Here is a 16,242-nt window from a genome sequence, read left to right on the forward strand (position 1 = left end):
AAGACACACCAGCAGCCGACCCCATTGCTGCTGAAGACATTGGTCATCAGGACAATGTACAAGATGATGCATCCCTTCCTCAGTATGAACAAAGCGAGCTCATAAGCATTGGTCGTCCTCTGACGCCAATTGCATAAGATGTGTCATGGGCGGATCGCCCTCAAGAGGAAGAGGACTTTGAGGCCTAGCCCACTCCGACACCACAGGCGTCGTCTGCATTCCGCAGACTTCGCAAAGGTCCAAGGCCTCAAGTCTGTGCTGAAGACATTCCGGCTGCATCAGCCGAAGAAAATGAAGAAGCACCACAAGATCCTACTCCCCCGCTACACTCTGAAGCAGTTCTCCAGGAGAACGTGCCTAAGTTTGACCCTCCAGCTAGCCGAGTGGAGGCTGAAAATTTTGAGGCTGCCACAACAAACACTGAAGCCAATGTGGAGCCCTCCCCACCAAAAGCTTCAGCAGACAGCGAAGCTACTGATCATGACACTTCTGTTCCTGAGTCTGCTGCAGGTCCTCAATTTGATTACCATGTTGAGCACAGGCCTCATGTCTAGAAGCCAGTCCCAAGGCTGCCAAGGTTCCCAGGTCCTGCATCAGCACCTGGCTTCTTTGACATCAATAGCTTCAAGGCAGACAATACATTTTTCAATAGCTCCAAGAATCCCTATTCAAGGGACAGGATTTCATCAGATAGGTTCTGGAGCTATCCTCAGCGCAGCTACTATTCATGCATCCTATACAACCAAGGTCGCATCTTCCCGCACAAGCGCCTTGATGTTGAAGCCATTGCTGGTCTGCCCTGTCTCGAGGAAGCTTTGGATTGCTTTAAGCAAGTGGGTCTGCTGCAGTTTGTCACTGATGAAGAGCACTGGAATGAAGAGCTTCTGCTTCAGTTCTATGCCACCCTCCACATTAAAGGATACAACAGAGATCCGAAGACTTGGGTCCTGGAGTGGATGACCAGCAATGTCCATCATGAAGCCAATGCATTTGATATCATTGAGCTCACCGGCCTGCCCACTCCTGGCGAATTCTTCGAGGAAGGTTGTCAACTACATGCTGAAGCTATTGAGAGCATATTCTAGAGGCCTGAACCAAATATGATTCAGATGCTCTCAATGATGAAGCCATTGCCCCACGATGCTCCTTATCCAACAGAGTTCTTCGTTGAAGACTTTGAGTTCCTGCCCAGAACCATATATCACATCATCCGGCGGACTCTCTGGCCTATTAAAGGGCACTCTCCAAATGCCAAGATCGAGGGTGCAATGAAGACTATGATATTCTGTATCCTTCATGGCAAATGCTTCAACGCACAGGATTTCTTCATATGCCAACTTGCAGCGTCAGGCTCAGATTTATTTGGTTTGAAGTTCTATGCTCCTTGGGTGATGAGGCTGATCAAACTGCACTCTGCGATCTCGTATCAGCCCTCAGCCCGAAATCATCGGATCTTCTTGCCAGATGTGGATACCTCTGTTGAAGCTATATATCCAGAGCCTGCCAAGCAACCGTTGAGTCTTCAGAATGCAGAACACCAGAGCTTCACTCAGAATGATGAAGGTGTTGAAGCCATCTCCAGGGTGTATCCTTTGGCTGGTACTACACGTGCGCCACACCCTGCTTCAACTGAAGCCACTGATAGTGCAACTGCTTCAAGACCCAAGAAGCGCACTCGTGTTCTCACTGACCGAGAACTTCTTGTGGCCCTTCATCAAAAACAAGATAGGCATCACGACTGGCTCAAGCGTCAGATGAAAAGCCTCTTGGTGGATGTTAATCGTCTTCAAAATCTTGCCACCAAGAATGCCTTCGTCACTCATGAAACCTGTCGTCGTACCTGGAAAGGGCTCTCAATGATATGTACTGAAGCTGAACTTGAAGAGGATGGCTTCACAGAGCGCTTCAAGTTTGACACCACACCTCCTAGAAGGGCTGTGATGCGAAACACACCATCACTTGAAGACTCTGAGTTTTCTTCATCTGCTGCCATAGTCACTGCCAGAATCATTGATGAAGAAGACGATGCTACATGCTACATCACCGCCACCGGCTTCAGCACCTCCAAGCTCTTCTGCACCACCAAACACCTCCAACGACCCTGCTGTTCCTGGGAACGAGTAGACACTCTATGTATTCAAACCTTTTTGGTCCTTGCTGACAAAAGGGGGGAAGCATATGGGTTTATAGTCTTCAAGCGGGTCCATATGGGCGGTGCCTTATGTTTTGCCATATTTTTGCTTCGTGCTTACAACTCTCGTTTTTGCTTCATTTGGTTCTTTGAGTTGTAACACTAAAACTTGATGTTCGTCTGCTACTTGTTTGCCACCCTGTTTGCGAAGATAAATTCCGCATGTGCGACGATAAATTCCGCACTTATCTCATTCTGCAGACGTCCATTTTCCATTATGCATGTCATTATCTTCATATATATTCACATGCATAGTGGATTGTCATCATAAGCTGAAGTGGATCTCCACAAGTACAACCTGCCATGTGCATTTGCATTCCAAAAGCAAATTAACTTGTATGCACATCTTCAGGGGGAGCTCTTGCAACTTATGAAGACAATTCCTTATCCTTTACAATTTCACAGACTATATTCCCCGCTGAAAACTTCAACTAGTTTGTCATCAATCACCAAAAAAGGGGAGATTGTAAGTGCATCTAGTGCCACCCCTAGTTGGTTTTGGAGTATTGACGACAAACCTAGTTGAGGGACTAATGTGTTTGTGAGAATTGCAGGATAACACAGGTAGAAGTCCCTCATTGATTCGGTTTTACTACCAGAGATGACCCCTAAAAATGTATGAAGACATTGAAGCCAAAGGTGGTATATGAAGATATTCACATTGAAGACTATGACAAAAGAAGACACATTATGAAGCCTATGGAGCTCGAAGACTTAGATCTTTCGTAGTTCCTTTTCTTTTGTGTTGAGTCATAGGAACCACCGTACTGTTAAGCGGGGTCCAGGAGAACCATTTAGAATGACTGAAGTGATGCCCAAACTAAAAACCTATGTCTTTGAGTGAAGACAATGAGAGCGAATCTTGTCCAGAGCCGGACAAGTCAGCTTTGCTTGTAGCCCAAGTAAAGTTGCCATGAGAGTTTGAAATCTGACCGTTGAGACACGTGTCAGTTCCTTAGTGACCCAGGGTCATTTCGAACAAATCAGGTCGGGTTGCCAAGTGGCTATAAATAGCCCACCCCCTACAACCACAAACGGTTGGCTGCTCAGATTTCAGTGCACGGCTTTTGTCGTTTGAGAGCAACCCACCTCGAAGCCTTTGAGAGAAAATTCCTAGTGAGGAGAAAAGCCCTAACCACCCAGTGCCAGAGAATATTGGGCATCACTTAAGTCTTCTTGTCTGTGTGATCTGAAGACTTATTACACTTGAGGACTGTGAATCCTCCAGACGGTTAGGTGTCGCGTTCAGAGCATCCAAGAGAAATTGTGGATTGCCAGTGAACGAAGTATGTGAAGGTTTGGGAGTCTACCTTGAAGACTTACCAGAGTGATTGGGCGAGGACTAAGTGACCTTAGCTCAAGGAGAATACGGTGAGGACTTGGTGTCCTGAGCTGCGTGTTCAGGACTGGGTGTCCGGGACTCTGTGCCCTAAGGTTTAAATACCTAGCCGCTCCAACCTGACGTACAGTTGTCACAGCAACTGAAACTGGTCCAACACATCATTGTCTTCAACGAGTCACTGGTTTCATCTTCACTTCCTTATTCTTACTGTTACTCATTGTGAAGCCATTTCATGCTTGCTCTATCTTTTGTCTTCACAACGTGAATGTATGATCTGTTTGGCTTCATAACTTTTTCCTACCTGATCCTTATTACACTGTAGCTGTGTGTCCTTGTGCTTTCACTCTACTGAATACTTGACCATGGCTTGCCTAGTGTAATCTAACTTCCGCTGCATAGTAATAGGCAAAATCTTCGCTGTTTGTCTTCATAACTCCCACGTTTTGAAGACTTTCATAAAAATCGCCTATTCACCCCCCCTCTAGTCGATATAACGCACTTTCAACATCCAAGCCGGCCACGTATAAAGAGGACGAGTTGTAGACGACTTATAACATCTTGGAGTATACAACAAGTCTTCAGGAGCCTTCCTTTCATATGTCAGGGCCACTTTCAGCGTGGCTAATTGGTGAACCAACATAGCCACTACTAGCAGTTTAACACGAACCGGCATAGCCACTAGAACTCTTAATGCCCATATGTCTAATGTGGATATGTACTAAATGAGGATGGCGCCGAACTCGAGCCCACCACCAGCAGTTTAACACGAACTGGCATAGCCACTAGAACCCTTAATGCCCATATATATGTCTAATGTGGATATGTACTAAATGAGGATGCATGTGGAGCTTCAATGGGTTGCGGATAGTATGGCCTATTTTGCACGAACTATTCTTTTGAATTTATTTTATAAACTAAGTAATAAAGTTATTTTCAAATATTTGTACCGACTATGATTAGTAAAAAACATTCAAATATAAACCAGTGTATTATATACAAAAAAATTAGTAAACTGGAAGCAATAATTATGTTCAAATACTTTTGTGTTAAAAATATTGTACATATACACGATGATTAATAAATAAAAACTTTTAAATATAAACATGTGTACTATATATATATATATTAAATATTTAGTAAAATATTTTGTAAACCTGAGTATAATATAAACATGTGTGTTATATAAATGTGTGTATTACATATTTGGCTTTCAAATATATAATTTTGAAGAATTATTTTTTATACACATATTTGTATTGTTCAAAGTTTGTCTAATTAAAATATTCATAATTTGTAATTTAAACTATTAATATGAATATTCAATCGTGGCTAATATTTAAATTATATATTATTTTTGAATGTAAGTCATGAGTAAAACTTATACACAAGTGAATTTCATAAATATTTAGTAAATGTTTGTACTTATCATTTGGTATAATTTAAATATAAGACGCAAGTGTATATATTTTTTGAATTTAATAAACATTTTCTATGCCTGTTAACTAAATATTTTATATAATACACAGGTCTGTATTCGAATGCTCTTATTTACTCATCATTGTTTTATGTATTGGTTAGATTGTCTACTGTGGTGTTAATTTTTGCATACATGTGCAGTACTATGGTCGGGTTTTTGTGTAAATAAAAAAATGCGAGGGGGCTCCGTGGTGCGTCACGGTGGGGCCATGCACATGAATATGTCTGCATACGCGCAATGTGACCGTATCTTTACGCTTGAGTCAAGTGAAGTGACCACAACACCATATTTTTAAAGTTCTAACATCAAACTGAACATGCGACGCAAGTTTTATGACTCCCGATGATATTACTCCACTAAAAAAATAGAACAAGGAAGTAGTACAATTTATTTTCTCTTTTGAGCAAAAGTACAATACAATGAAGTGGTCTAAGGACCTGGATGTAATTTTTACTTCTGATGTTTTTTGTACTATCTTGACAGTTTTTTTTGAGTATCAGTACAGACACAAGCGCTCATATACACGCGCATACACTCACCCCTATGAACGCACGCACGCACACCCTACCCCTATGAGCACCTCCGAGAGACTGAGCCGGCATATCATCTTGAGATTTATGAAGTCACCGTAAGCGCCTCGTCATCGACGGGAACGTCTCCTCCAACTGAAAGCGCATCGCCGGAAATCCTGAAATAAATCCAGGAATACTGCGAGCACCAGGATTGGATACCACTGTCCACCTAACCAACTCAACCACAGGTTGATTCGCGTACTATCTTGACAATTGATGAATAGATTAGATGTTTCCCTTGCAAAATAAAAAAAAATATTAAAATTAATGACGGAGCGGAGCGATGCAGCGATGGGCCGGCGGCCCGCGAGAGAAAAGTGTGATGGCGATGCGCTGCATGCCATGCATGCATGCACGCAAAATAGTTAGCCTGCAGGGAGCGATGACGCGCACGTAATACTCTAATTTTGATCTAACATTTTTTGTCTCGAACAAAAAGTAACTCTGTTTTGACGATCACATATGCTAGCTAGTGCGTGTTGCTTCACAAGTCGGTCTGCGTCTGCCTGCTAGTATAGTACTGTACTTTGTAGCGTATAGGTAAGGTAGCTAGCGAAGCCACGATGCGGCGCAGGCAAAGCAGGGAGGAGAGCCGGAAATGGAGGGGTGCACAGAGGCTGCGCCCAAGAAAGGCCGACTAGGTGCTTTCCCTGTTCGGAACTGCCGTTGGTGGACCAGCTAGGCGTCAACAGGTCAGGTGGAACCGGGTCTCCCTTCTTTGCTTGCTTCGCGCGGCCTCCAAAATTTCAAGCGCGCGCGTGCCATGCCTGCCGCCAGACACATTGCAGCTGATCGACGCTACCAGCTCTACCTAGGTCGGATGGATTGGTTAATGTTGTGTGCAATGCAATATGGATTAAACTTGTTGGTCCCTATATATGCGGCTCCTTGCTTCAGCAAAAAACAAAAACAAAAAACAAACAATTGTTGCGTTTTTAGCCATTTTTGTAGACTTCATGCCAACAAGCCATTGCTGGGTCTCGCCGCGTGGCGGGCATGGTGAGCAATCTTCAAATCATTCAGAACAAAAAAAAACAATTGGTCAAGGAGATCATGTCGTGGCGCGGGGGTTGGTGCAGGGGGCAATGTTCTCGTCCCTGCCCGGTAGCAAAAATGGGCCACAACGGAGGTTCGAAAATCGGCATGCCGGATCAGGCGGTGGGGCGACAACCCTGGATCGGTGAGTTGCCACACGGTTTGTCGACCATGGCAGCGTGCCATTGCAACGAGCAGTGGTGATCGGGACGTTGAAGTGGCTCATCTCCGTTGCCGCCGCCACAAACGTGGCATGACAACGCCCAAAAGCGACATTGTCATGCCACGTGGATTATGGTCGGTCGCATGCTGCTCAACCGGTTGATTATGGTCTACAGTTATAGGATAGGTGATGGTTTGTGGAGATGTTAGCGCTAGGCAAGCTCACCGTGGCTGCCTTAGATTTTCTTAAATGCCAATGCTTGGCATCATTTAATAATTAATACTCCCTCTATAAACAAATATAAGAGCGTTTAGATTACTACTTTAGTGATCTAAACGCTCTTATATTTCTTTACAGAGGGAGTAATAAATAAAATGTGTGGATCAGTCACTAAAGATCCCGGGGTTTATCCTCCTTTTTCGGGTGGCGGGGGTGTTTGTTGATGCGCAACGTATGGCTGATGAAATAATTTGCAAGACACCTCTTTTTTTTGCGGGGGATGTACTAGCATTTTATTGTTTTTTTAGGGGTAGCATTTTTTTAGGAAAGCATTTTATGGTTGAAATAAAAAAAATTAACTGCTGAAGTAAGTTGCTGATGGGCTGAACGGGCCGTCGCTCTGGTGGGAGAAGACACTACACACATAGCGGCGGTACACGGCAAGAAAATGCATGCTCGTAAAGAAACCAGGTGAACAGTGGCAGCCGCTCGTTTAATTTATCAAGGAAAAGAGCTTGTTCAGTGAAAGAATCCCAGCTCTCAGTTTTTTTATTAATTAATAAGGATAATAACTGCCAGGCGATACTTGGAGATGCTTGTAATTGATGAATGGAGCTTGTCAGAATGTGGGGCCGTGGCGGTGGTTTGGTGTGCGTGTGCGTGCGCCCTAGCTAGTTTCAAAAGAAAGGCAAAACCCTGCACCCTGAGGCACGGAGAGAGAGAGAGAGGGAGAAGAGAGAGAGAGAGAGCGGGGGGAAAGAAGGAGCCCCTCCCCAAATCCTCCCTCCTCCGTCAGCGGCGGCATGGACGAGGAGGAGGCGCCGCCGCCGCCGCCCCTGCCGCCCCGGACCGGCCCGATGTGCGGCCCCTGGCAGCGCAGGCTCAACGTAAGCTCGTCGTCCTCCTCTCCCTCCCCCCACCCCCCCTGTTTTTGCGCCCGACGACGAAAGAAGCTTCCTATTTTCCTCCTCCGCGTTGCATCTAGCTCCAAGGGTCGATCGCCGGTTTTGGGCGGAGGCCGTGCCAGTTCTTGCCTTCTTGGGGCGCGGCGCCTCCCACGGGCCGGGGGCGAGGAAGGAGCAAGCCGCGCGCGCACGGGGCGCGCGGCCGCGGCGGTGCAGCCCGCGTACGGGCGGGGTCGGCTCTGTGACTGGGAGCCCCTACATGAGTATTCCCTTTAAGTTTTGCTGTCTTCTCTGATCAGTCTTTTCATAGCTGTGTTCCATGCTGTTCTGATTTCTGAATATGTTGCTGCGCTGACTATCTAGTGTACGTGTATTCATTTTGTGAGTCCTATGGAAGGACTGATGCTAGCAATGCAATCTCATCACGTTGGCATTGACACACTACTCTCTTCGTTGACTAAATGCAGGAGATCCCAGTGATTTCATTCGATGTGAATTGCTCGGTTGCTGATTATGTCGCTTTTATGAGACTGAGGTTCAGAAGAGCCTGTGGTCTCGCTCCCTTTAGCTACTGTCGGGCACCCGTCACCCCACACAAGAACCCCAGGGCTAGAGAGAAGAATGGAGGCAAAGAAATCGATGAGAGCGGAGTGTTTTACCATATTATCGAGCTGTCTAACTCCCTTGAGGAAAAGGATCCCTCGTTATGCGTGCAACTCTTGGTGTCGGACTATGATGGCTATATGGTCGCAATCAGACGCAGGGTGCTCAAGGCTTGGGGGCCATGGGGCAGATTCAGTCGTCTCTATGTGCCTAGTTGGTTAAACTCGGAGGACATTGGCGTAGACGCTGCTCATAACAAGAAGTGAGTTACCATTTGTCACAAAATCCCATTGCACGTGCATAAATATAATGCAGCTTGGATTCATCAACTAATGTGCATGTCTTGTTGTGTATCAGGACTAAAGTTGGAGGGCCACAGTTCATGCAGAACATGTTCTATGCGCTAGTCCGTCCAAATCGCAGCAAGGATGACATAAGAAAAGCCGCTCTTTGTGCTATAGTAATCTTCATTGAGGCCTTTAGACTCCTATGCATCTTGAGGCTCGTCATGAGGGCCATGAGGACTGGTCAAGAGACTCCTCTAGAACCACATCACTGGGAACGGATAAACAGCTGGGGACACTTGTGTAAATTCTCACTGCAGAGGGCAAAGTATGGTGAGGTGGAGAGTCCTCAGGTCCTGCAAAGGATAATGAACATTTGCAATCACGCAAGTTTTGACGAGATCATTGGGGACAATGGTGACATTAGATGGATAATGAGGGATGAAGGAACTTTGCTTGATGATGAGCTAAAGCGGTGTCTGCTGCAGAGGGGCGCGGGTGCAAACATCGCCAATCCTGGTTTCAATGATGCTGCTGCAGCTGCTGCTGCTGCAGCTGCTGCTGATGAAGATGAGGATGCCTGATGATTAGGTGAGAAGTTGATGGGCGGTGTGGGTTACAAACCGATGGAATGTGAAACCTTTTATGTCTGTGCATAAGTATTTGTGATGCCAATTCCTATTTGGAATGCCAAAAAATCTCTATGATGTACTTGGCTGATTGGAAACCTGTCTCTCTGGAACACTCACCGAAATACATCCATTTTTGTATTAGCGGAAGAGCTTGGATTAATATGATCAAGTCTAACTAGTTAGATTAATATATATATCTAACTATTGTAATGTTGCTCTGATGAATCAGCTGGTTTCCTTCTCAAGTATTGTATGTGTTTGCTTGTTTCCCTCTTAAGTTATGAATTGTGATTATGGCGATGCTGGAATTGGTCTCCAGTTTACTGTACCATGCTGTGTAAAACAGTATTCTTGTACTACAACTAGGAAAAGGAAGGGAAGAGGAAACTTTCCACAGCACTTTGAAAATTCGTATTTAGCATGCTCCCACTAGGTAAAGGTTCAAGCAAGTTCTCAGAACAGCAAGTTTTCCATGAGAGGGAACTCTCCTGCTGTATATTATTTCTGCAAATTATCATCATATGCAAAAATAAAAAGAAATAAAACTTAATTCAGTAGATGGCATAACAAATTGGCACTCCAGGGTAAAGTTTTGCTGCCACCAGGTGCCCACACCCGAACTCCAAAAAGTCTACAAGCTTACATCAATCTGTAACAGGTCTATACTGCCATCATTGAATATTACTGAATACCAGCATTCTTATTCCGTGATCTTGCCAACATGAACATTAGTATCACTCACGAATCACCACCATTCGTTGGTATGAAATACATCCACTTAGCCAAAGCATGTAAACTGCAACTGTAGTAATAACACAAATAGTATTTTCTTTCATTTTTCCTTTCTTTACATTTTTTAAATGGGAATATACTAATATCAAGCAGATATCAATTAGACCCGGCCTCTACACGAACAAGATGTATAAAAACATCCAGAATGCACACAACCAAAAAAATAAATTAAAAAGAGAAAAAAAACCTGCCACAGTGATCAATCACCTGCGGTAGTAGCACTCTAACCACAACCAAAGACAACACCTGGACTACAAAGAAGGTTTTCCAAAAGCAACACCTCTAAGAAAGAAACAATGCATAAGCGTTGTCGTTGCCCGATCAAAGATCATAGGTTTTCACCTTGGAGAAAGATCAGGTTCCCAAAAACAATGCCTTCTACAAGGTCACTGCCAGACACAACCAATAAAGGCCAGATCTTGGGTTTTCACTCTGGAATCATGACTCCGTAATCAAAGGAGCACCACCAACAAAGAAGTCCTTCAGTGTTGCCACCCCCCTTGTGAAGGATACTACTACAAGTCACGTACCACCGGGCTCATAGGAACTCGTGTCCGGTCTAGACAGGAACATACCCCGCAAGCCAAGTATGAACAACTGCCTGTGAAGCAAAGTCTTCATCGCATCCAAGACCACGCCTTCGCTACTTGCTGGTCCTACAATCCCACCATGGCATTCTCCGCATGTGTTGATCCCATGGAAAACTTGGTGCAGACATGTCCCAAGGTGTCAACAAAACAGAGCTTCGCGATACCCTGGGGGAGCTGATTATGCTGATGTTGCGGGTGCACACGACTGACCCCAATCCAATCAAGGTATCAAAAGAGCGCCATATACACCAGTATTTGTTTTCCTTTAAAGGAGAAGTCTGGAACTCGTCGGTGGATAGATCAAAGAGGACTGATCACACATTGAACGGTGACTTCGTAAGAAGACCACTAGGGCAACAACCTGGCTAATTATTTAGTGAGACATGAGATCCCAAGATCAACCATATCTCGATGCCCACCTCCGGCGAAAGGAGGAGGCCGCCAGCGCCATGTACGAGGCCGCCGCCCCGGCGCCCAAGTGATACCGGCAGAGTCGCTGACATTTGTTAACATAGTGCAGATCGAGCCCTCCTGGACAAAAACGTGCCCAAACGTCCCCGCCACCCCCGCGGTCCGATCTACATCAGCACGCCAGGAGACACCCGCGTCCGTGCCAGCTTGCATTGTTGCCAAAGAGGACGAGCCGCCATGATGCACAGTTTAAACATAGGTTTCCTGTCTTATTGACAAAAAAATAAAGGTTACCAAAGAGGACTAGTTGCCACGATGCACAGTTCAAACATGGGTACTGTTGGGAATATAACTATTGGGTATGACCCGCCCAGGAGGGGCCGGGTTATACCAATGGTGGTTCATCAAGACAAAGCCCATGAAGAGATTGAAGATGGCGGTTCATGAAGCAAACTTGCTAAGGGCCCGAAGCCCAAAGGCGACTTAAGGCCCATAGGTGTAAACCACCATATATGTATGACTTGTATTGTAAGGAAAGTGTAATTAGTCACCGAGCCGGACACGTTGTTTATGAGCCGGCCGGGACTTCGTGAGCCGCTGGGCGTCAACCTGTGTATATAAATGGACGACCCGGCGGTGGTTTAGGGCAAGAAACAAGACATCGAGAACTAGGTCAGTATTCGCTCTCTGGTAATCGAAACCCAAGAAATACCACCTCAAACTAGATTAGGCCTTTACCTTCACCGCAAGGGGCCGAACCAGTGTAAATTCCCTGTGTCCTTTGTCCCGTTTAACCCCTTTAAGCTAACCTCGTCGCGATGGCTCCACGACTAAGTCCTTCTGCTAGGAATCTGCCGTGACAATTCCACGACAGTTGGCGCCCACCGTGGGGCCAGCGCACAGTGGTTTCGAGTTCTTGAAGGGCAGCTTTGAAGGGATCAAGGGATACGCTGTGGGCCGGATGACCAAGAGTCATCGCGGCAAGCTCTACATCGACGATGCAGGCTGGGGCCCCGAGGCCGGCTCAATCGAGTACGGGTACCGGGTCCCCTTCGGCGGAATCCACATTTTCATCGGCAAGATCGGTGAACCGGGCCCTGAGCCGGACACCTGCACCAACATCATAGAGACGGCTCAGCGTGCACGACCCGCCCGAGTTTAGCCCGCTGTGAAACGCACCTTCGTTGGGTTCATCCATGGGGCGGAATTTGAGGATAGATTTGTGTCTGGTGGTGAGACGGTCATCTACTCTGATGGTGAGTTATCCACCGGCGAGACTGAGTCGTTGTATCAACTGCAAGACGGCCGGCTCGGGGGCTATTCCGATGGCGATAGTATACCGGACCCCTATGGCCGCCGAATAGTGTCCCGATTTTCATGGCCGGTACACAGCCAGGGCAGAATTCTACGACAGCAGCAACAATGATCTCCGGGTCAACAACGACAATGGCTGTCGAGGCAGGAGGCCCTGTGCGCTCGCCGGCTCGGGTCTTGTCCGACTTGTTGGACACTCTCACAACATTGTTTATGACGGAGGTTAACCCGGCAAATCAAGCTCAACATAACGCGGAGGTTGCAAAATGGCGTGACGAGATAGCACCGGCCAAGGAGGAGCTGAACACAAAGAACGCCAGGATGGCCACGGAGCGGGCTGCTCTGGATGCTCAGGCGCACCGAATTCAGGCAGAGTCTTTCCGGCTCACGATGAATCGGAACGCCTCAAACGAGGTCATGAAGGAGGCATCAGACTCGTTTACCTTTGGTTTATGAGGCGAGAAACCTCTTCAACACGCCTGGAGTGGGGACCAGTAACCTGATACGTACATTTTGCATCATGCTTTTATATCGATATTTATTGCATTATGGGCTATTATTACACATTATGTCACAATACTTATGCTTATTCTCTCTTATTTTACAAGGTTTACATGAAGAGGAGGAATGCCGGCAACTGGAATTCTGGGCTGGAAAAGGAGCAAATATTAGAGACCTATTCTGCACATCTCCAAAAGTCCTGAAACTCCAGGGAATTATTTTCAGAATATAGAAAAAATATTGGGCGAAAGAAGTACCAGAGGGGGCCCACACACCGTCCACGAGGGTGGGGGCGCGCCCCCTGCCTCGTGGGCCTCCTGGTGGCCCTCTGATGCTCATCTTTGGCTATATGGAGTCTTTCGTTGAGGAAAAAAATCATAAGCAAGCTCACGAGACAAAACTCCGCCGCCATGAGGCGGAACCAATCTAGGGCTCCGGCGGAGCTGTTCTGCCCGGGAAACTTCCCTCCGGGAGGGGGAAATCATCACCATCGTCATCACCAACGATCCTCTCATTGGGAGGGGGGCAATCTCCATCAACATCTTCACCAGCACCATCTTGATACGTCTCCAACATATCTATAATTTTTTATTGTTCCATGTTATTATATTATGTGTTTTGGATATTTATGGGCTTTATTATACACTTTTATATTATTTTTGGGACTAACCTATTAACCCAGAGCCCAGTGCCAGTTTTTGTTTTTTTCCTTGTTTTAGAGTATCGCAGAAAAGGAAAATCAAATGGAGTCCAATTGACCTGAAACTTCATGGAACTTATTTTTGGAAGGAAAGCAACCCGGGAGACTTGGAGTCCACGTCAAGGAAGCTTCGAGGAAGCCACGGGGTAGGGGGGCGCGCCCACCCCTTGGGCACGCCCTCCACCCTCGTGGTCCCCTCATGGCTCCCCTAACGTACTTCTTCCGCCTATATATCTCCATATACCCAAAAATGATCGGGGAGCACAATAGAGAGGGAGTTCCGCCGCCAGAAGCTTCTGTAGCCACTGAAAACCAATCTAGACCCATTCCGGCACCCTGCTGGAGAGGGCAACCCCTCTCCGATGGCCATCTTCATCATCCCGGTGCTCTCCATGACGAGGAGTGAGTAGTTCTCCCTTGGGGCTGAGGGTATGTACCAGTAGCTATGTGTTTGATCTCTCTCTCTCTCTCATGTTCTTGAGGTGATACGATCTTGATGTATCGCGAGCTTTGCTATTATATTTGGATCCTATGATGTTTTCTCCCCCCTCTACTCTCTTGTAATGGATTGAGTTTTCCCTTTGAAGTTATCTTATCGTATTGAGTCTTTAAGGATTTGAGAACACTTGATGTATGTCTTGCCGTGCGTATCTGTGGTGACAATGGGATACCACGTGATTCACTCGATGTATGTTTTGGTGATCAACTTGCGGGTTCCGCCCATGAACCTATGCATAGGGGTTGGCACACGTTTTCATTGTGATTCTCCGGTAGAAACTTTGGGGCACTCTTTGAGGTTCTATGTGTTGGTTGAATAGATGAATCTGAGATTGTGTGATGCATATCGTATAATCATACCCACGGATACTTGAGGTGACATTGGAGTATCTAGGTGACATTAGGGTTTTGGTTGATTTGTGTCTTAAGGTGTTATTCTAGTACGAACTCTAGGGCTGTTTGTGACACTTATAGGAATAGCCCAACGGATTGATTGGAAAGAATAACTTTGAGGTGGTTTCGTACCCTACCATAATCTCTTCGTTTGTTCTCCGCTATTAGTGACTTTGGAGTTACTCTTTGTTGCATATTTAGGGATAGTTATGTGATCCAATTATGTTATTATTGTTGAGAGAACTTGCACTAGTGAAAGTATGAACCCTAGGCCTTGTTTCAACGCATTGCAATACCGTTTGTGCTCACTTTTATAATTAGTACCTTGCTGTTTTTATATTTTTAGATTACAAAAACCTTTATCTACCATCCATATACCACTTGTATCACCACCTCTTCGCCGAAATAGTGCACCTATACAATTTACCATTGTATTGGGTGTGTTGGGGACACAAGAGACTCTTTGTTATTTGGTTGCAGGGTTGCTTGAGAGAGACCATCTTCATCCTACGCCTCCTATGGATTGATAAACCTTAGGTCATCCACTTGAGGGAAATTTGCTACTGTCCTACAAACCTCTGCACTTGGAGGCCCAACAACGTCTACAAGAAGAAGGTTGTGTAGTAGACATCAAGCTCTTTTCTGGCGCCGTTGCCGGGGAGGTGAGTGCTTGAAGGTATATCTTTAGATCTTGCAATCGAGTCTTTTAGTTTCTTGTTTTATCACTAGTTTAGTTTATAAAAGAAAATTACAAAAAAATGGAATTAAGTTTGCCTCATACGCTTCATCTTTTTAATATCTTTCGTGAGCATGATGGAAAGGAAAATTGTGCTCAAATGCTAGAAGAGGAATTACATAGAATGCTTGGCATAAAATATGTGAATGATGAGCATGATTGCAATGTTGTTAGTACGAATTCTTTGAATATCCATGATACTAATGATGATTGCAGTAGTTATGATGAAAATGTCTCCTATAAACATGTCGTTTTTTGTGGAGAATATTGGGTTTGCAAGTACACACCAAATAGGGAAGATAGATATTGCAAGAGGCATAAGTATTTAGAAACTAAATTGTTGCAAGAAATTCTTGATGTTTGTGCTGAAAAATTCAATATTTTTCACGCCCCTTGTGAACTTTGCAATGAACATGGTCATTTAAATCTCCAATGCAAATTGTTTCATGACTGAATCGTATCCAAAAATTGTGATAATTTGATTACCATTGAGCATCATAAAGAGATTAGTCTTCTTTTTGGGTATGAGGAAATGAAACGTATAACTGAGGGTATTCCAAAGTTTAATCTTGATAGATTCCTTGATTTTGATCTAGAGAAGATTTATATGTATTGCACGGTGAATTGTGTTGAAAATCCTTATATTGCCAACTACGTAAAGAAAACAAAACAAATAGAAGATGAAGAGAATACTAACGAAAGGGAAGAGACTTCCCAATACCCTTCTATTATTTATTTATGATGAATCAGGTAACGAGGAGGAGCCTCCTATTCAACCAATCTCATTAATAAGGAGCTCCAGAAAGAGGATTGAACCCACACATGATGTGGTGAAGAGGAAGAAAAGAAAAAGGAAGAGAGGTAAAAAGATATCTCTCCCAAAT

At 45.2% G+C, this 16,242-nt stretch overlaps 1 protein-coding gene across 1 annotated transcript; it reads left to right on the forward strand.

Moving 5' to 3' along the window:
- The first annotated feature begins 7,802 nt into the window (after positions 1-7,802).
- On the forward strand, positions 7,803-9,375 carry LOC147989769 (uncharacterized). The gene is made up of 3 exons (XM_087536069.1): positions 7,803-7,886; positions 8,372-8,769; positions 8,865-9,375. Exons 1-3 carry the CDS (start codon positions 7,803-7,805, stop codon positions 9,373-9,375), a joined length of 993 nt encoding a protein of 330 aa, XP_087392195.1.
- Positions 9,376-16,242: the final 6,867 nt, after the last annotated feature.

Source organism: Triticum urartu, chromosome 1A (assembly GCF_056163025.1).
Source record: "Triticum urartu cultivar PI428250 chromosome 1A, HENAU_Tu73, whole genome shotgun sequence".
Classification (NCBI taxonomy): Eukaryota; Viridiplantae; Streptophyta; class Magnoliopsida; order Poales; family Poaceae; genus Triticum; species Triticum urartu.